At 41.3% G+C, this 21,598-nt stretch overlaps 2 protein-coding genes across 2 annotated transcripts in view; both read left to right on the top strand.

Annotated features, from left to right (window-relative positions):
• The window catches only part of LOC134227105 (mucin-2), a 178,462-nt gene that overhangs the window by 30,423 nt on the left and 126,441 nt on the right, over positions 1 to 21,598 (top strand). The gene's annotated exons all lie outside the window — the stretch shown is intronic.
• LOC134222248 (uncharacterized) lies at positions 6,310 to 9,246 on the top strand. The gene has a single exon (XM_062701391.1). It carries the CDS (start codon positions 6,310 to 6,312, stop codon positions 9,244 to 9,246), a length of 2,937 nt encoding a protein of 978 aa, XP_062557375.1.

Raw genomic sequence — 21,598 nt, forward strand, 5'->3', positions numbered from 1 at the left:
AGCGTATTTTTGCAAAAAACCGAAGAAAACTTTAGCAATATTTGCTATAAATAAGCACACTTTCACTACAGCTGTTCGATGATAACTGTTTCGGGAAAAAAAACCTGACTTGTAGGAAAAAATCCGGAAGAATAATCGACCGTACGCGGACTTTGCAGCTGTCTCGCACGGGTGCTCGACGTGGAATGATGAATTCTCTTGTTTCCAAGAATGCTTCTGGTAGTTTCCCCGGGGTTCCTTTGAAAATTCTCCCGGGAATTTCTTCAGAAATTCTTCCAGAAAATTCCTTCGAGAGTTCCTTCGGGAATTCCACCAGCAATTCATCCGGGAGTTTCTCCGGAAATTCCTCCGGGAGTTCCACCAGAAGCTATTCCAGGAAATTATCCAGGCTTTTTTCAGGAAATCATTTAGGCTCCAGAAATTAAGCTGGAAATTCCTCCCGAAGTTCTTCCGATAGTTTCTCTGGAAGCTCATCCGGGAGGTCCTCTAGGAATTCTTCTAGGAGTTCCTCCTGAAATTCCTCCGGGAGCTCCTCCGGCAGTTCCTTCGGGAATTCCTCCGGGAGATCCACCAGCAGTTTCTACGAGAATCCCTCCGGGAATTTCACCGGCAGTTTCTCCTGGTGTTTCTCTGAAAAGGAACTCCCGGGGGATTTTCTATAGGAATTTCCGGAGAAATTATCAGACGAATTCTCGGAGGAACTGCCAGTGGAACTTCTGGAGGAATTTATTGAAGAAATTCAGGAAGAATTGCCGGAGGAAATCCTGGAGGAACTCTCGTAAGAATTCTAGGATGAACTCCCAAAGGAACTTCTGTAAGAATTCCTGGAAGAATTCTTGAAAGAACCTACCGGAGGAATTCCCGTAAGAACTCCCAGAGAAATTCTCCGAGGAACTTCAGGAGGAATTTGTAGATAAAAGCCTAAATAAATGCTAAATGAATTCATGGAAGAAAGCCTGATTGAATTCCCTAAGGAACTACTGGTGGAACTTCAGAGGAACATTCGGTGGAATACCCTAGAGGAAGAGAAAAAATATTTCTGAAGAAACTCCCGAAATCCCGTGAAATTCCTGCCAAATATCGTTCAGGAATTCCCTGTAAAGTTCCTGGAGGTATTACCGGAGAATTTCTTGAAAAAACTCCCGGATGAACTCCCACAAGCACTTCCGGAGGAATTTCCACATGGAAGTCCTGAAATAATTCTTAGAGAAGTTCCTAAAGGAATTTTCGAAAAAAATATCTGAAGGAATTGCCAGAAAAATACCAGGAGGAATTAATGCAGAAATTCCCAGATGGCATCCTGAAAGTATTCCCAGATGAATTGCTGAAGAAAATCCCTGCGGATTGTTCCGAAGAAATTTCTGGAAGAACTCTTGGCAAATATCCGAGTAAATTCCGAGTGAAGTCCGGAAGGAATTCTAGTACACTTCAGCCGAAAATCTCCCGGAGAAATTCCTGAAGGAATTCCTGGAGAAGTACCTGAAGAAACTCCCGAAAAATACCTGTAAGAATTTCTGGGGAAATACTTGGACGAATTCCAGGAGAAATTCATGAAGATATTTCTAGAGGATTTCTTGAAGGATATTCTGAAGTAATTGCGAAAAGAATTCCAGATTGGAATACTTGATGATTTCGCTATTGAATGTTTGGAGGTATTCCCGGAGGAATTAAAGGAAGAGTTCCGAAAGGAATGCCCGGAGAAGTTCCTAGAAGAATTTCCGAAGGAATTTCTTATAGATTTACAAGTGAAATTATGGAGCTAAATCGGAGGATTTTCGTCATAAATTTTTGAAGAAACTTCTGGTAGAATTTTAGAAATTCCGTATGTATTCTTGACGGAAATCTCGAATGCATGCCTGAAGGAAATGCCGGATTCTTCCTGAAGAGAGAATAGCCGAAGAGATATCTAGAAGTAAATCTTGGAGAGAAGAAAAGAAATCTTCAGGGAATTTCCTCGTGAATTTCCTAAAAAAATATAGTGGGGGGTTTCTAGATAAGGAGGAATTACAATTACATGAGAAGGATTTTCGAACGATTTTCAGAGGAATTTGTGGATAACTTTCCGGAGGAATTCAGAAGTTCCCAGGGGAGCTTCTAGAAGGATTTCAAGGAGAATTTTTGAGCCCGAAATGTTTCGAGTTGTTTTGAACTTTCATATATTATGGATCCTGGATGCCCTAATAAGTTTTGGGAATCTTTTGAATTTCAACCACTGTAACGACCCCTCGGTCGACGCGGCTCACTACATGGAGAAATGAGTAGTGGTCAGCTGTGGCCGAGGCTGTGGCCGCACATAGAAGGAGACAATAGGCAATAACAAAATGTAATGGATCATGCGAGATAATAGGGAAGACAAATTTGATGTGGTTTCATGCTAGTGCTCTTCAACAAGCTAAACTATAGTGTAAAATTATATAGGCTAATCATATTATTTGAACTAGTGCTTAAATCCAACCTGTTTTCAGTGGTGGTATGAATTAGACCTAAAACTATTGAATTCTTCCTGCATTATATCTATTTTGTTTTCTTAGATACTTAACCATAAAGGTTTCACTCATTCATGCGCGGTAGTCAAGACTGTAAAATTCTTTTGACCTTGAATGGTAAGATCGATACGAATCTAGAATTTTACCACCAACTGAAATAAATGTAATTAAGCAGGTGAAAGAACAAACAATTCTAAGCAGTTAAACATAGGCGTTCGAAGGCTTAAGTTTGAATTCGCACAATATCGAAAACGGTAAATTAATTAATGAATTTATTTGAACATATCCTAAAGAAACATCTACTTGATCGCAGAAGTCTTAAACTTGCTCTACTCTACTTAAAGCGGTACAGAAAAGATCTGGAATTAACTAGAACACTAAACGTAAGTCATAAGTTCTTTCAAAAGATGTATTCCCATTCAATTTACTGGATTATACTATGTTACAGGATTTTTTTAATACATCGCTGTAGTTAAAAAAACGGAATTATTCTTTTCTATCGTACCGTTGACAACAAATTAAAAAAATCGTTTAATTACGATTCTCCGCCGACGAACTACAGTGAGAATGTCGACGCACTCCAATGCATCCGGAGCCGAACCATCTGGCCAAGGAATTTCCTGCTCCACGCCAACGGGACAATGCAAAGTCTGTAATTACACGACTCAAGCGCGACTGTGGCAGTGTAGTACGTGCCATAACTGCTACCATCCGGTTTGTATTGGTATACAATCAGATCAAGAAAACCCTGCGTTCATCTGTCTGCAATGCAAACCACCAGCGGGCACTCATAAGCACACCTATACTGTTGCTCCATCTACAGTTCCTGTAAGTACGGTTCCCCTCGAATATGTGAATATGTCATGGTCACAAATATCGCCAGTTACAAGTATAGCTTCATCAGGCCCATTGTGTATGCCACCCAAAACTACCATCTATCCCCGAATAATGCCCCGATTACCAATCGCTCCATCATTTTCATACGTCACCAACCAGGCACCTCTGAACTCGTTCCCATTAATGTCTAATCTGGCTCATGCGTTGCCGCCCTGTCAAAGTCCGTCGTTAGCTAGTCCTTCGCTAGCAAGTCAACCGGCTCTAATACAGCAAGATGCAGTGCCGGTTATTGCTCCGTTAGCTACCGAGTACAGATCAGCCCCGCTTACACTGCCTGTAAGCAGTCACCATGATCCATCCGGAAGCCAACATCCGACTTCTACTGAACAACCTATTCAAGTACCTCTGACGATGCCTGTAGGCGATCCACGGAACAAGGAGTATCCAGGTCAAGTAGATGCCAGAAGTCAGAGTTCGAAGGCTACAAGCTCCAGGTTATCTACAAGGATGAAACAGAAGCAGTTGGAACTAGAAATGCTAGACGAGGAAAGGAAGCTGCAAGAGATCGAAGAAGCTAGGAAACGGGCCTACATCCGCAAGCGTTACGAATTACTGCAAGAAATCGCGAGCGAAACGTCGTCGACATCTGACATTCTTGAGGATGAAGAAAGGACTAACGAGAAGGTCAACTCATGGTTACAGTGTGAAGTGCCAAGTAGCAATGTAACTCGAACTTTGCCTTCGGCTTCACGATTTAAACATCATCATCCTGTAAGACCTGCTCCTGCTGCTCCATTCCAAACAGAAGACGTCACGATGCAGAACTCATATACCATCAGGCCATCATCTCGCAGACAACAAGAAGACAGCTCAGCTCCACCTAGAAGCATACGATTCGCAAACATCAGCGAGCCGCACTTTATTCCCATGCAAGGATCCACTCCAAGACACCCAACAACACGAATCGTACATGAGCACAACTTAACACACAATCAAGTAGCTGCACGGCAAGCAGTATCGCGCGAATTACCCCTCTTTGGAGGCTCACCAGAGGAATGGCCCTTGTTCTACTCCTCGTTCATCCAAACAACGGACATGTGTGGCTATACACAGGAAGAAAATCTTATTCGCCTCCAAAAGTGCCTTAAAGGAAAAGCTTATGAAGCCGTGAAGTGTAGGTTGATGCATCCTGCTAACGTTCCTGGAATTATCGCCACACTTAAAATGCTCTACGGCAATCCAGAAGTGATCATCCATAACATCATAGCAAAGATTAATGCTGCTCCTGCTCCCAAATCTGACAAACTCGATAGTGTGATTGAGTTTGCGCTAACGGTTCAGAACTTATGCGCAACGATCGAGGCATGTGACCTTCTGGAGTACTCTTATAACGTTGTACTACTAAGAGAGCTCGTTGACAAACTTCCATCCAGCCTGAAATTAGATTGGGCGAAGCATCGACGTACTCTTCCGTCAGTTCATCTGTCTACATTTGCAAATTGGCTATACGATCTCGCTGAGACCATCTGCCCAATAGCGTCTTTAAATGTTTCTCGTACCGGCAAGAATGGACCAGCCTTTCTTAATGCGCACTGTGAGAAAGCTGACACCTGCTCTACCACCGAGCCCACATCATCTGCAAAATTATGTTCTGCGTGCCAAGGAATTTGCACTAGTCTCGATAAGTGTCAAAGGTTCCTGAATGCTGAGTATAATACAAGGTGGATGACGATAAAGGAAGCAGGAATTTGTAGAAAGTGCTTAAGAAAGCATAAAACGACTTGCAAATTACAACAGTTATGTGGAATAAACGGATGTACCTTCAAGCACCACCCATTACTTCACAACAGACAACGTGACAGCAGTGCCGATATTGACTCCGGAAATCCGTATCGCAAACCAGAAAATGAAGAAACACACTCAAAATACCCTGCGAACGCGAATGCAATGCTCATCATAGCTCCATTAAGAAGACGCTCTTCCGCGTCGTCCCAGTGACGCTATACAGTCGCGATAAAGTTGTCAAGACGCACGCTTTCTTGGACGATGGCTCATCATGGACTTTGATGGACGCTGGGCTCGCAGTAGAATTAAACCTACATGGGAAGCCCTCACCAATATGCCTACGATGGACCGGAAACAAACAGCGATATGAGAAAAACTCGAGAATGATTGACGTCGATATTTCAGGAACCTTTGTAAATGCTAAGAGATACCCTCTACGAGAAGTGCATACGATTCTAATCCTCGGCCTTTTTCATCAATTGCTTCGTATGGACGATCTTGTCAATCAGTATAGTCATATGAAGAGAGATACCAAAAGAGTCATATGAAGATATCCAACCCCGTCTTCTCATCGGAGTAAATAACGCAAATCTTGGACATCCGCTTAAAGGTATAGAAGGAGGTATGCACGAACCACTCGCCACAAAGACACGCCTCGGTTGGATCATTCATGGCGGCTCAGATAGCGGTGAGTTCACCGGGTATCATAGCTGGAGTGTGTGTGAATGCAGCGATAGCGAAGATAATAATGAGAAACTCCACCGGGCAATGCAAGAATATTTCTCCTTAGATAGTTTAGGAATTTCAAAGCCTAACAATCTTATAGTATCAATGGAGGATCAGCGAGCACAGGCGATCTTGCAAACTATGTGTAGAACTGAGAACGGCCGATTTGTCACTCGTCTCTTGTGGAAATTCGACGAGTTCCGCCTTCCAAACAGCAAGCCCGTAGCACTTCTGCGTATGCGATGTTTGGAATCCAAGCTAAGAAGGAACCTGCGCTAGCCGAGGCAATGCAACAGAAGATTGATGATTATTTGCAAAAGGCTATATTCGGAAGTTGAGTCCAGCAGAACTGAGACAACCAAAACAGCGAATTTGGTACCTGCCAATATTCCCAGTTTTCAATCCGAATAAGCCCGGTAAGTTAAGAATTGTTTGGGACGCAGCCGCTACAAGCCACGGAATTTCGCTCAACACAATGCTCCTCAAAGGGCCAGATCAATCAACCTCTCTGAACTCTGTACTCTACAAGTTTAGGGAAAACAAAGTGGCCATCTGTGGAGACATTAAAGAGATGTTCCACCAAACACTCATTGACGAAAAGGACCAACACTGTCAGCGGTTCTTATGGAAGGAACAATCGGCGGATCAGGAGCCTACTACCTTCGTTATGCAGGTTATGACCTTTGGGGCATCATGTTCGCCTAGTTGTGCTCAGTATGCAAAAAACCTGAATGCAAAGGAGTACGAAGGTCGGTTTCCCGAAGCTGCTGAGGCGATAACAAATAAGCATTATGTGGACGATATGTTGGCTAGCGTGGACACCGAAGAAGAAGCAATTAAACTGGCGCAGGATGTCCGACACGTTCATGCTCAAGCAGGTTACGAAATGCGAAATTGGATCTCAAATTCGTCAACTGTTCTCGATGCGCTGAATGCAGGGGGAGAGTTCGAAAAGAATCTTAATCTATCATCGGAATTAGCAACAGAAAAGGTTTTAGGTATGTGGTGGTGCACGACCTCCGACACATTCACCTACAAACTATCTCCAAAGCACGATACTGACTTGCTCGCCGGAAAACGAAAGCCAACTAAACGTGAAATGTTACGTACTTTGATGGCGATCTTTGATCCGCTCGGACTCATTTCCAACGCACTTATTTTTCTAAAAATACTTCTTCAAGAAGTCTGGCGATACAACGTAAACTGGGATGACGAAATTCCGGATGAACTAAACACTAGATGGGAATTGTGGTTACGAATTCTGCCAATGGTGCAGAATGTCAGAATACCACGATGTTACCGCATTTCGATCAACATGGGAGTTGATACCAAAGTTCAACTCCATACTTTCGTCGATGCTAGCGAGTTTGGATATGCTGCTGTCGTCTACCTACGTTTCGTTAAACTTAATCAAGTAGAATGTACGATTGTGTCAGCTAAGGCAAGAGTTGCGCCAATACGATTCATTTCGATACCTCGCTTAGAGCTCCAGGCGGCAGTTATTGGATCCAGATTAGCGGAAACTATTGTGAAATCCCTATCATTTGAGATTGATGAGCGCGTATATTGGACGGATTCGCGAGATGTTTTATGCTGGATCCGATCAGATCATAGACGTTACTCGCAATTCGTAGCGTTTCGTGTAAGCGAGGTCCTCGAAACTACCACGATTTCCTCCTGGCGCTGGGTGAGCTCTAAAGAAAACGTTGCTGATGAAGCTACAAAATGGCAACGTCAACCAGATCTTACAAACAGTAGCAGATGGTTAAATGGACCAGAATTTCTATACCAAGATCCCACAACCTGGCCAAATGAACCTGCACATAGTTCGCACACCAAAGAAGAACTACGCGCACATCTCAATTATCATGGAAAAGTACAAACATCAGTTATTGATTTCAGTTACTATGACTCGTGGACAAGACTACTTCGCGTAACGGCCAGATTGCTTAGGTATACTAGTAATCTTCGTCGAACCGTGGCCAAACTGCATCAGGAAAGTGGTCCACTAACACAGCAAGAACTTCAGTGTGCCTCATTTTATCTCTATAAGCAAGCACAGCAGAATACATATTCCGAAGAAATGCAAATACTTTTGAACTCTGATGTGATTCCAAGATCCAGCCCCATATACTGTTGTTCACCATTTCTGGACGATTGCGGAGTCATGCGAATGCGAGGTAGAATAGGAAACTGTGAATTCGCTTCAACTGATGCAAAGAATCCTATCATTCTTCCCAAGGATCATTCTATTACTAGGCTGATCGTGTTTAACTATCACGTACGATACTACCATGGCAATCACGAAACAGTCATTAATGAGTTGCGACAGGTGTACCGAATTCCAAAGCTAAGAGTTCTGTATAAGAGTGTTAAAACCAGGTGTCAAGTTTGCAAAAATCAAAGGGCCGCACCTAATCCACCGATGATGGCAGAACTACCGAAAGCAAGACTGGCAGCATTCGCAAGGCCATTTTCTTTCGTAGGAGTGGACTATTTCGGGCCATTGTACGTAGTAGTTGGGAGACGACTGGAGAAAAGGTGGGGAGTGTTGATTACATGTCTAACTGTGCGAGCTATTCATATTGAAATTGCGCATTCTCTGAACGCTGATTCGTGCATTATGGCTTTACGTAACTTTATGGCTAGGCGAGGTGTACCATTACGGATTTATAGCGATCGAGGCACTAACTTCGTGGCAAGTAGTAAGGAACTTGATGAAGCATTAAAAGAAATGAATCAGGACTACGTGATGCGAGAAATTATAAGTTGTCATACCGAATGGGAGTTTCTTCCTCCAGCGTCTCCACACATGGGCGGCTGTTGGGAGCGGCTTGTTCGCTCAGTCAAGGTCAACCTGCAAAAGATAAATCCGCAGCGCAATTTTACGGATGAATCTTTACGGAATACACTGATAGAGATAGAAAACACAGTCAACTCGCGGCCACTGACTTTCGTATCCGTAGATGATCCAGATGCCCCAGTCCTGACACCAAATCATCTTCTACTGGGGTCTTCCAGTGGGTTGAAACCAACAGCGCCCCTAGACGATAGCGGACGCAGTCTAAGACGGACATGGCGAGCTTCCCAAGCAGAGGCGAACCTCTTCTGGCGACGATGGGTGCGTTACTACATGCCAGAGCTAACAAAACGTTCAAAGTGGTTCGATAAGGTCAAACCGATTACCGTGGATGATGTGGTAGTGGTAGTTGATCCCGGATTACCCAGAAACTGTTGGCCACTAGGACGCATTATTTCCGTTAAAAAAGGTAGGGACAAGCAAGTCAGGACAGCAACGGTTCAAACCAAGAACGGCATCTACGAGCGCCCCGCCACAAGGCTAGCTGTTTTGGACGTTCGACGCGATGAATCAGTAAGCCAGGCAGAACCTGACGTACCTGGTGAAAGGTGAAAGAACAAACAATTCTAAGCAGTTAAACATAGGCGTTCGAAGGCTTAAGTTTGAATTCGCACAATATCGAAAACGGTAAATTAATTAATGAATTTATTTGAACATATCCTAAAGAAACATCTACTTGATCGCAGAAGTCTTAAACTTGCTCTACTCTACTTAAAGCGGTACAGAAAAGATCTGGAATTAACTAGAACACTAAACGTAAGTCATAAGTTCTTTCAAAAGATGTATTCCCATTCAATTTACTGGATTATACTATGTTACAGGATTTTTTTAATACATCGCTGTAGTTAAAAAAACGGAATTATTCTTTTCTATCGTACCGTTGACAACAACCACCTATTTATGTATATGATTGGATCGTAAAGTGCACATGTTTGAGGGAATTCATTTCAGTACCCGTTCAATCTTTCCACAATTTGCCCCTGCCCACCCTTGGCTACGCCCTTGGGACTAATCACTAACTCTTAGATGGAAGCAATGCACTCTCCAATAGTCGAGATCTGTCCTGGACACGTCCTTGCGAATGCTGAGGAAGGGGAAGGATGGTTTGTTGGACACATACTTAAGAAAGATGCAGTGAACTCTACGACCTCTCATAGATGCCACGGGAGGTTTTTGGATTGTGTGGGAGGTTATAACAGTAGGAATCGTTTTGGTAGAACGTGAAACACAGAAAGAACTGAGATAGAAATACAAAGGGACGAGCCTGGAATTGAACCCACGACCTCCTGCTTATAAGGCAGAAGCGATAGCCACTAGACCACCGAGCTCGCCGTTGGATAAACGTACAACTCGTGCTGAAAAAATCATCTTTTTGCAACTAGTAGCACAAACTACTATTTTCGCTTTTTGGCCCCAAACTCTTTTAACAATCCATTTTTAATTTAATATATGTAGGGGGAATGACGACTTTGGCAGGTTTTGTTCTATTATTGGCAGGGGGGTTTTTTATGACTGACTAGGCTCAAATTTGGCCTAAACATTCTTTGCATATCAAAGAATATTGTGGCCAAATTTCATAAAATTCGGTCGACAAAAAACCCCCTGCCAATAATAGAACAAAACCTGCCAAAGCCGTCATTCCCCTATATCAGTATCACTGTCAAATATAAATTTAATGAAAGTTAGTCCATCAATTCTTAACTCAGAAAGTAAACAGGCAGGAAGAAAGAATATTCCCCATCTCCTCTTATCTATTATCACATAAACTCTGAAATGATATGACAACTCTTACCTAGTTGTGTTATCGGGTATGGATGGGAAATGTTTGACATCGGTGCTATTCCGAAGTTTAATCGCTGGGAATCGTTGTTTACACAAAAAAATCACAAAACAACACATTTGGGAAAAGATTTTCTTCGTTAGTTATTGCTTCGCAAACATTTATCAATGTCTGTTCAACATTCTACACACTTAATATTTTTCGCCGAGGCCGGTAACATAAATTGCCGAGAATCCAACAGCTGATATCTCGGTAAAAATCTCGGTGAAAGTTCAAATTACCGATTGGTCGTAAAGTGGTTGACATCAACTAGTTGTCAAAATTTGCCGTGCCGTTCGGTAATGTGTTGCCGAACTGATCGGTAAAGTGCTTTGCCGAAATTCAGTGAATAATTATTTCCAGAAAATATTTTCAGATTAATCAAAACAAAAATTAAAAGCATCAATCAATATGAATGTGGAGTATATTTTAGTCGTTTTTTTGTTGTTATACATATTATACAAGTAAAACTTTAGAAATTATAACAAGCAGTACGATTCCGTACTTGGATTTGCCTTTAGAAATAAATACCAAAATGAACAGGATGTCCATTTGATCTTACAGCCATTTAACACTGTTCCACGATTCCACAAGGGAAAAACCCGTTTGTGCAGCACACTTTACAACCGTTCCCAACGTTCATAACTCAGCCATATCCAAAGTAAAAGAATAATTTTTCAACTTTTCAACAACTTGAAAATACTAACCATCTAAGGAAAACGAAGAATTTCTGCTGCAAAAGTTAGGGACGGGAACAAAGGGTGCTGCCCAAATGGTCTTTATCCTTAGGTTCCTGGTGTTTCCAACGATGTCTAATATGCTTAATTTGGCTTCTTCGCGCATGGAAAGTGTGTGAAATACAGCTGGAGCTAAAAAAAATACATGCATTCATAAGTCTTTACTTTTGATGTTGATGTAAACGTAAAATAATTAATAGATAAAATGCTTACCAGACAATTTAAGGATGATTTTTAAATGTTTCCATTGCTTTTTGCTTCTTCACGTGTTTTTAACAGCAATGGAGCACGTTAGAGGTTATTCGTCTGACAGAAGGGGTTTGCCGAGACTCGGTTAAACTCCGAACTACCGATCACTTTGGCAAACTTGATTGCCGAGTTTCAGTAACTTGTGTAAACGTCAAATTTATTCACGAGATATCAGTAAAAATAAACTTTGACGAACGTGTTCGCCAATTTATATTACCGAGAAATAAAATGTCGATTAAGTGTGTAGGACAATAATATCAACAACTATCTGAAAATTTTAATAATATTTGCAAAATACAATGAAAAGTCACATAAAATGCTCTTTGATGCCTATTTGACCCCAAAATCCCTTAAATTGCTATCTTCTACCAGCAAAATATATTCAGTTCCCTTCTGTGGATCCACAGTAAAGAGATAATCACAATTTTAGAATAATATCTTAAGGGTCTGTTCACTAATTACGTAACGCTTTTGGGGGGAGGGGGGAGGTCTAACTTGCGTTATACTTTGTTACACTAAAAGGTGGGGGAGGGGGTGGGTACTACCAAATGTTACGCATAACGCGAATAAAAGTTTATCTTAAAGGGTTTTTTAAATCACTGATTGAAGTAATTGCTAATATGTCTTAATCACGACGATGAATACGTACCAACCTTTCCTGTTTAGTACCATACTACGCATAATTGTCCCATGCTAGTCTTTGTAGTTTTTACTTTTTATCAGTGCAGGCTATTTTGATGTTTTTTGGGAATCCTAAAACACAGCGAATTTTGTTCGAATAATTGTTGCTAAATTTCGAGGCTTTTTTGTCTCACGATGAGTGTTAACGATTTCTGCAGATTATAATATTTTATGGAACGACGCTTTTATTTGTATTGTATTTCATAATTAGATTTTCCAAACCAAGCCAAAGTTAATAGAGGCAATCCAGAGAGTTTTCATTATAAGCAATCGAATTTTAGTTCAACCACTTCAAGTATATCGACAGAACAGTCCCGCTAAACAAAAATTTGAATGGTTGCAAATTCTATTTTAGTTTTTACAAGCTGCATTCTTGATATCCTTGGTTTTAATCATGTGCCGTACCTATTCTAACAGTTTTCAATAAATACGAAAACTCACATGCTTCAGAGAAAGAAAAATAATATTTTAAAATTTTCTCAGTTACGCGTTATATGGGGGAGGGAGGGGGTGCGAAAAATGTTACTTTTTGTTACGAGGGGGAGGGAGGGGGTCAAAATCTCAGGTTTTTGCGTTACGTAATTTGTGAACAGACCCTAAAGATAAAATGACAAAACAATATGAAAACTCGTGATATATGGCATGGGACATTGTGGCAAAGCGAGCTCAATAACTACATACAGAGGTGTTCCATGTCCATGATACAGCGCTCTCTGAATTCCTTGGTAAATTTCCGTCTGAACAAGCCCTAGATCTTCTCTGGAAGTAATTCGTAAAGAAAGTTATCAATTTTTCTTTCATCTTTGAACAAGGTGAAGTTGCTCAAGCTACTACGCTGCAACTCATCTGCGTGTCATAGTGGTCAATGAAGCACAAATTCTCTGTGATTAAAGCATGGCTAGGAACTTTTTTCAAATGGGCCTTAATGATTCTGACCTTGATTTTTGGAACGGCGATTGTGCTCTTCATTCAAATTATTTCAGTGAACTTATGTGCCCAACAGGAAGAAATCTATTCTTTCCGATTTATCTGATAGTAACGTCGGTTATACCAAAAATGCAGAATTGAGAGAGAATTAGCCGTTTCAAATTTTAAGGTCAAATATAGTTACGCCTATTTGAAAAAAGCTTTATTTGGTATGGAAATGTAGGGTGTTTTGTCATTAATACTACACAAACTGTAAATTCAGGTTATTTTCAGTTACTCAAATCGCGGGACGGCAGTTCTTCCATTCATTATTTTTATTCTTTGTCGGCAATAGGGTAAAATGTTCAATAGTGGACCCCCTAGTAGCGGAATTGTGCTCTTCCTGTCATAAGGAGTAGAAATTTTCAACATATTAATTCTGCTTGATATCTAATAACAAGTTCAGCATCTCCTCTCCGCGATACATACATAAAACACGACATTATTTGTTGAAATTAACATTTTAAATTCTGACTGTATTTGCCCTATAGTAGACCCCCTGGGGGTCCATAATAGGAAATTGTTTCCCTATAGTTCCGTTTCGGGACGTTCTTCTTCCCTATTATGGACCCCCAAAATATTCCTATAATGGATACTCACGTGTTTCGAAATGTAAAAAATCATCTAATTTTGCTTTCCATAGCATTTTAAATGCATGCAATCAAATCATAGGACTGTAAGGTAGGTTCTCCAGATGGAATTTCATAGCAAAATGTTTACAATGTAAAAATGTAAAACAGCTGGAGGGTCCACTATTGGGCACTTTACCCTATGTATCATGTTCCTATTAGAAATTGGCCGTGCTAAAAGGCAACAACATTCGGTCTACTTTCCAACTGAACATTTCACATAGGTAAATAATGAAGACTCTCTATTCTAATGCCAATGTATCTTGTGGATTAGCAAAATAGTGCACTATATTCAACGAGTTGGGAGGTGTAACCATCAGTCCTACTTTGGTTCCTCTGCAGCTCAAAAAACTCGCCAATAATTCAGAACTTTATAAATATAAAAAACAAAATATATATAAACATGAAAATTTCATTTAATGGTCTATCTTCGTATCCGCATAACTCGAAAAAGATTGGATAGATTTTCTTCATTTCTTCAGCAGATATGCTCGTTTTGGTTTCCGATTGGTTTAGTAATATTTTCTCATGCGAATAAAGTTGAATAAACTGTGAAAAGTAGAATTAAGATTCGTATGGAAATTTCGCATGGGCATATCAAAATGTGCATTTTCGTCTATTATCCTAAACGCAAATACATGTGATTAATCTTATTTATTTTTTGTGCATGCGAACTAGGACTGTGACACATCGTGTTCATGACCTTTCAACGTTTATATGGCCATTTAAATTTTTAGGCCACGATGACCGTGCCCTAACTATGATCCGCTACCAGGGTCATCCCAACCCCACCTTATGCGACTAGTAGAGTTTGCACATCACCTTTATGCGGAAGGCACGGAAGTCTCAATTTGGAATGCAAGATGTTTGAAAATGACGCCTCCCGTTTTCAATCAACAAATCTGAAAGCAAAGCCCTCTTGCAATAGTTCCGTATCTCGAGCATGCAGGCGCAATGAGTGATACTATTGTAGGTATGCATACCGGTATATGTTTTGCCCGGCGCGGCGGTGATGATGGAGGCAGACTAAAACGTGGTGGTTGTCCGTCTGTCGAAAGGCAAAGCTTGTGCCTAACCCACCTATAGTGAGAAACGCGCCGCGCCGTCGTCGTGCACGTAATACAATAATTTGCAGGTCGGGGTTTTGCAGATGAATTCTTCACATGCTTTTTTGTTACGAGCGTGTAAATTCACGCTTAGTTTTGAAGTAATCTTTAGCTGAACTAGTTACCAGATGATTTCAAGCGCCGATTATTTCATAAGCCAAAACATGGTCCGTGCCTGCCTGCATAGAAACATTAGAAGACACGAATAGCTTTCAACAGCAGATTAGTAAGGTTGGCATGGACGGCTAAAAAATAGTATGCATCGGAAAGGGAAATGTCAGTTGAGAAAATTATGTGCTAAAAGGTTTAGGTCGCTTACTTTTGGTATGTTGAGTTGAACTAACTCCTGATGATACATTTATAGATACCTTTTGTTAGCAACAGGAAGAACCGCAATCCAGAGTATTGTTTACTGCTATAAGGAGTGGAAATTTTCTATATATTTATTTTATCTTTCTTTCTTTATTGGGAGCAGGGAAAAGCTTATTCGATTAGTGCATCAATAAGCACTTTCTTCATCTTTATTCCACGTGATATCTATTATCAAGTTGTGCACCTCCCCTTCACGATATATACATAAACCACTCAAATACACGCCGTATAATAAAATAGCCATCTCAAGTAAGTCTTACTGAATTTGCCCTATAGTAGACCATAATGTGAATTGGCTGATTTGATTACATTGCACTCCTAGCTCAATGGAGCTCTGATATGCAGAGTAAGCTCAACGACCTTGCCGAACGTTCCTCTTCGGCAAGTTTAGCCATCAACAAAAACGAATCATTGGATGTGAACACGGGACTCCTTTTAGCTTCACTGTAGCCAAGCATTCAGTGGAGATTGTTGAAAGCTTCCAATATCTCGGTAGTCAAAAGGCGTCAGACGGTGGAATTAACATCGACATAGGCGCACGGATTAAGGAAGGAAGGGCTGCCTTTACGAGTTTAAGATATGAACAGAACATAACGTAACATGTAGATAAGAGAACGCACCAATATCCGATTTTTTTATTCTAACGTGAAATCTGTGCTTCTATACGCTAGCGAAATATGGTGTGTATCAGTGAAGAACACTCAACGGCTGTTGGTATTCATCAACAGATGCCTGCGGAACATAATGGTGGACTCACAACTGGATCTCAAACAAACCTGAGGTCGATATCAACTGAAATTCTGGAACGGGAATGAGGCTGTAAACAAGCACTAGACCGGAACCCAGCGGGATATCGCAGCAGAGGCAGACCGAGAGAGGCATGGCGGTGCAGCATCAATAAAGAAACAAAAGAGGTCGACCGTAATGTAAAATGGCAACAGGTTAAGTCTATAGCTGGACTTTGCCCAGGCACCAACCTTGTATGGTTTGTTGCAACATTTTCATTATAACTTAAAACGCAATGGTCGATCGTTATCGAATTCAATAATGATCAACTAGGTTGTTCCTGTCGAATGCAACTTGTTGTGAGAAAATCGGTTAAGGATTATTATATGAAAAGTTGACTAATGTTTTTAATAGCTTTTATGCACAAACAAAAATGGAGTGAAATGATTGCCTTCGGTACAACTTTGTTGTACGAGAAAGACATAAAGAATATTTTTGGTTGTAATTTTCGTGTAAGTTCTACAGAGCATAGATTAATTAAACAATTCATGTTGAATAAGTCGAGAAAAAATCATTATAATCATTATCTTTCGTAATTTAAAATGCTTTCTACAAACCCATTTCAATCCGATTGATTCTTCAGCGCTCACAAGATTTCAATCTAACGTGAATTCGACCCTGCTTGCATAGGGAGAGTATAACTACCAGCTACAAATGGAAATTAAGGCTCCCCCAGACCTAAGTGATTTCATCGCCGCGACGGCGACAACTAGTCGCCGCGATTCTTTTTTCGGCTGTTCGGCCACATTGAGAGTTGACCTAAAGTCAATGTCAACTTCTCTCCACAAACAGCCTAGATAGCCGTGTGGTGTCGGCAGCCGGTTGTCTGGCTAAGAATAACGCTACGGATTGCCTGTTCCAGTGGTAAAAGTCCACCATACAGGTGACCCCTAATTCTTGGTGTGATGCGGCTTTATGCTTACCGTGCCTATGAATGAATGGTTAGGGGGGTCTAAAATGAACCCAACCGCTAACGGAGCCTGTGAAGCACCAGGGCACCCTTCACAGTATTGAGCCCTTATTGCGCCAACCGGAGCTATGGCGTAGTTGACTTATTGCTTCTCCGGAATAATCGGCTACTCTTATTCAATCTCAACTTGAGGTTAAATAAGGGTGGGATTATGAGTATGTTTTATTTAGTTTTTATCTAATTGTCACCTATATGGATTCGCTTTATGCGTTTTTCACAGTGTACTCTGTGTTTCGTCTTTGACGTTCTTGATACGATACCGACTTGGTTTCATCGTTGCTGTTCACATAAATGTTGAAGTTGTGGAGTGTATTATCGTAATTCGCAATGGCTACAGTTAGGATAGCTCAAATCAATCTTCAGCACAAAAGAACAGCAACGATTAATCTTTGTAGACTTATGCAAAATGGCAAATCCCAAGGGGCTTTGGTGCAGGAACCCTATGCTGCTTTCAGTAATGAAATGGCAAACTATCGATCAATGCCGCGTGCATGTGTACTTGTTAACAACGCTATCGTTGCTACACTTATCTCTGAACTAACAACTAGAGATGTATGTGCTGTCACAATTGATGCAACTGGCGGATCCCCGTCAGGAAATACGTCTATTGTTCGGTTTATTTACCACATGATGAACCATCCCCTACGGATGCTTTCAAACAAGTGGTCAGTTATTGCACGTCAAAAGGCCTTCCGCTAATTGTCGGTAGTGAGGCTAATGCTCATCACATCATCTGGGGTAGCTCGGATATCAATCTGAGAGGCTCCAGCTTGATGGAATACTTAAGTAGTACCGAACTTGGTTTACTTAACATAGGCAATCGCCCAACCTTTATGGTATCTAATAGAGCAGAAGTATTAGACATAACTCTCTGCTCCAATAGAATCAGTCACGAGTTGACGAATTGGCATGTGTCAGATGAGGAATCCATATCTGACCATCGCTACATCTATTTTGATCAGTTGAATGTTTCTTCGCAGACCTTGCGTTTTAGAAATCCCCGTTCAACCAACTGGGATCTCTATACAGAGTTGCTCTCGACAAAATTTCATGGATATCTACCATCCATTGAAACTCCTACCGACTTGGATGATGCCGTTGATACTACAACGTTGCATATCGTGGAAGCTTTTGAAGAAGCTTGCCCCTTGCGTTCTGTGAAAACCTCAAGAGGAACCCCGTGGTGGAATTCCGATTTGGCTAAGCTCAGGAAGCAGTGCAGAAGGAGTTGGAACAGACGCCATTCAGCAGGGACGGATTCTTTCAAGTTGGCTCGCAAAGCTTACAAGAAGGCTCTACGATCTGCTGAACGATTCGGCTGGAAAAACCTTTGTGCAAATGTTTCCAATTTGAGTGAAGCCACTCGATTGAACAAAATTCTTGCGAGATCCAAGGATTTCCAAGTTGGCGAAATTCGCAAGCCAAATAGCGACTACACTTCTTCTGACGAAGAAGCGTTAGAGCACTTATTTGATACACACTTCCCTGGATGTGTAGATATTGCATCTTCGGATGTTCCTGATGTCTTTTCATGTAGTTATGGGTCTTGGGCTCAGGCTCGTAGAATCATAACTACTGAATCGATTCAATGGGCTCTTAATAGTTTTGCTTCTTACAAATCTCCAGGGGAAGATGGGATCTATCCCGTTCTTCTTCAGAAGGGTTTTGAGCATATCAAACATGTTTTGAAAAAACTTTTAGAATGCAGTTTTGCTACTGGGTATATTCCCATATCCTGGCGAGATGTCACTGTAAAGTTTATCCCAAAAGGAGGACGTGCTTCGTATGAAGAAGCAAAGAGTTTTAGACCCATCAGTCTGACCTCATTTCTTCTGAAATGCTTAGAACGCATTATCGATCATCACATTCGTGATGACTGTTTGGCAAACATGCCTCTTCATGTTAATCAACATGCTTACCAATCTGGAAAGACCACCGTGACTCTTCTACACAAGGTTGTCTACGACATCGAAAAAGCATTTGCTCAAAAGCAATCATGCTTGGGTGCGTTCTTAGATATTGAGGGTGCTTTTGATAACGTGTCTTTCGATGCAATATTGGAAGCCGCACGTTGTCATGGGCTACCTAATATAATTACCAAATGGATTCACCAGATGCTTAAAAACCGACATCTCTACTCGACATTACGTCAAGCAGCGATTAGGAAATTAAGTGTCTGTGGCTGCCTGTGGCTGTCTGGGGAGTATTATCTCCACTTTTGTGGAACCTCGTTGCAGATACGCTATTAAGATTACTCAATAATGGCGGTTTTCCTACCTATGGATTTGCCGACGACTATCTAATATTAATAGCCGGTTTGTGTATTACTACTTTATTCGACCTGATGCAAAATGCTCTTCAGGCAGTCGAAAGTTGGTGTCGCCAATATGGCCTTTCGGTTAATCCGAATAAAACATCTATTGTATTTTTCACGGAAAAACGTAACCGTAATGGTATTCGCCCATTACATCTTTTTGACTCTGAAATCAATGTAACGGATCAGGTAAAGTATGTGGGACTAATTCTTGATTCCAAGCTCTCCTGGACACCTAACATTGAGTTCAGAGTCAAGAAGGCGTGTATGGCTTTCGGCCAATGCCGGCGAACTTTTGGTAAAACTTGGGGTCTTAAACCCAAATATATCAAATGGATTTACACAACAGTTGTACGACCAATTTTGGCTTATGGATGTCTTGTGTGGTGGCAAAAGGGTGAAGTGAGGACAATTCAGTCTAAATTAGGCCATCTTCAAAGGATGTGCCTAATGGCAATGACTGGTGCGTTCTCTTCGACTTCCACGGCTGCTCTCGAGGTTCTTCTCGACGTTGTCCCACTACACATACATCTCAAACAAGAAACACTTTCTTGTACTTACCGATTATGGGTTCTCGGTTTCATGGAAGAGAATCCTTTAAACCGCAGTTCTACACACACTTCGTTGTTACAACTCATGGTTGATTGGGACAGAACAGTCCTTGCTCCAAGTGATCTCACACTCGCTAGTAGTTTCCCTTATAGGACATTTTCAACACAATTCCCCTCGCGGGATGAGTGGATATCTGGCTATTTGGAGAGAAGTATGTCGGACAGCATTGTTTGTTATACTGACGGCTCCCTCTTCGAAGGTAGAGCGGGTGCAGGTGTCTACTCGCGTGAGCTAAGATTGGAACAGTCCCACTCACTGGGTAGACACTGCACTGTCTTTCAAGCGGAAATATTTGCCATTATGTGTGGAGTGCAATCCGCACTGCAGAAACACATAATGGGCAAAGTAATATACTTCTGTTCAGATAGTCAAGCAGCTATCAAAGCCCTCGCTTCGGCCAACTCAAGGTCGAAGTTAGTAATCGCATGTCGAACTCAAATAGAGGAACTGAATTCAGTTAATACATTGCACCTTATATGGGTACCTGGCCATTCTTCCATAGCTGGAAACGAATTGGCTGATGAGTTAGCTCGCACTGGAGCATCACAAGACTTTTTGGTCCTGAGCCAGCTATTCCAATATCTAAGTGTTGGGTGAAGCGTTTGATTAGCTCTTGGGCTTCCACTCAGCACAAACAGTATTGGAGTAGTTTGGATTCATGTCGACAAACAAAATTGTATATCCGAGAGCCATCTCCGGTAGTAGCTAACTATTTAGCTAATCTGTCTAAACAGAATTGCAGTGTCTTAGTCAAGGCCTTGACAGGTCACTGCCGACTCAACTATCACATGGCAAATATTCAACGTGTTGAATCCTTTGTCTGTGATGGTTGTGAATCCGATTATGGAACTTCTTATCATCTGATATGTAACTGCCCAGTTTATGCGCAACTGCGTTTCCAAATATTTGGTAAACACTTACTAAGTGAAATTGACTACAGAAACCTGAACCTTCAAAGTATTCTGTTGTTCATAACCCGTTGTGGTAAGGAGCTATGAGCTTTTGTACGTGTTGTATACGTTGTATGCCCTCTTCAAGGGTACCTTTCCCAAACTTCCCATTTTTCTCCCATCCATATTCCTTTCCTTCTTGTTCACTTCCTTTTCCGTCAGGTGCGTGATGAGAAAGACTGTGAAGGCGATGGCACAAATCTCCCGAATTGAAGTGAACGTGCCCCTGGAGCCGACGTTCTGATACCTGATAGACCGGAACCCAGCGGGATATCGCAGCAGAGGCAGACCGAGAGAGGCATGGCGGTGCAGCATCAATAAAGAAACAAAAGAGGTCGACCGTAATCTAAAATGGCAACAGGTTAAGTCTATAGCTGGACTTTGCCCAGACACCAACCTTGTATGGTTCGTTGCAACATTTTCATTGTAACTTAAAACGCAATGGTCGATCGTTATCGAATTCAATAGTGATCAACTAGGTTGTTCCTGTCGAATGCAACTTGTTGTGAGAAAATCGGTTAAGGATTATTATATGAAAAGTTGACTAATGTTTTTAATAGCTTTTATGCACAAACAAAAATGGAGTGAAATGATTGCCTTCGGTACAACTTTGTTGTACGAGAAAGACATAAAGTAAGAATATTTTTGGTTGTAATTTTCGTGTAAGTTCTACAGAGCATAGATTAATTAAACAATTCATGTTGAATAAGTCG

Source organism: Armigeres subalbatus, chromosome 3, assembly GCF_024139115.2.
Source record: "Armigeres subalbatus isolate Guangzhou_Male chromosome 3, GZ_Asu_2, whole genome shotgun sequence".
NCBI classification, from domain to species: Eukaryota; Metazoa; Arthropoda; class Insecta; order Diptera; family Culicidae; genus Armigeres; species Armigeres subalbatus.

Coding starts and splice junctions, on each gene's coding strand:
- LOC134222248 (XM_062701391.1), top strand. CDS start 6,310: ATGCTCCTCAAAGGGCCAGATCAATCAACCTCTCTGAACTCTGTACTC.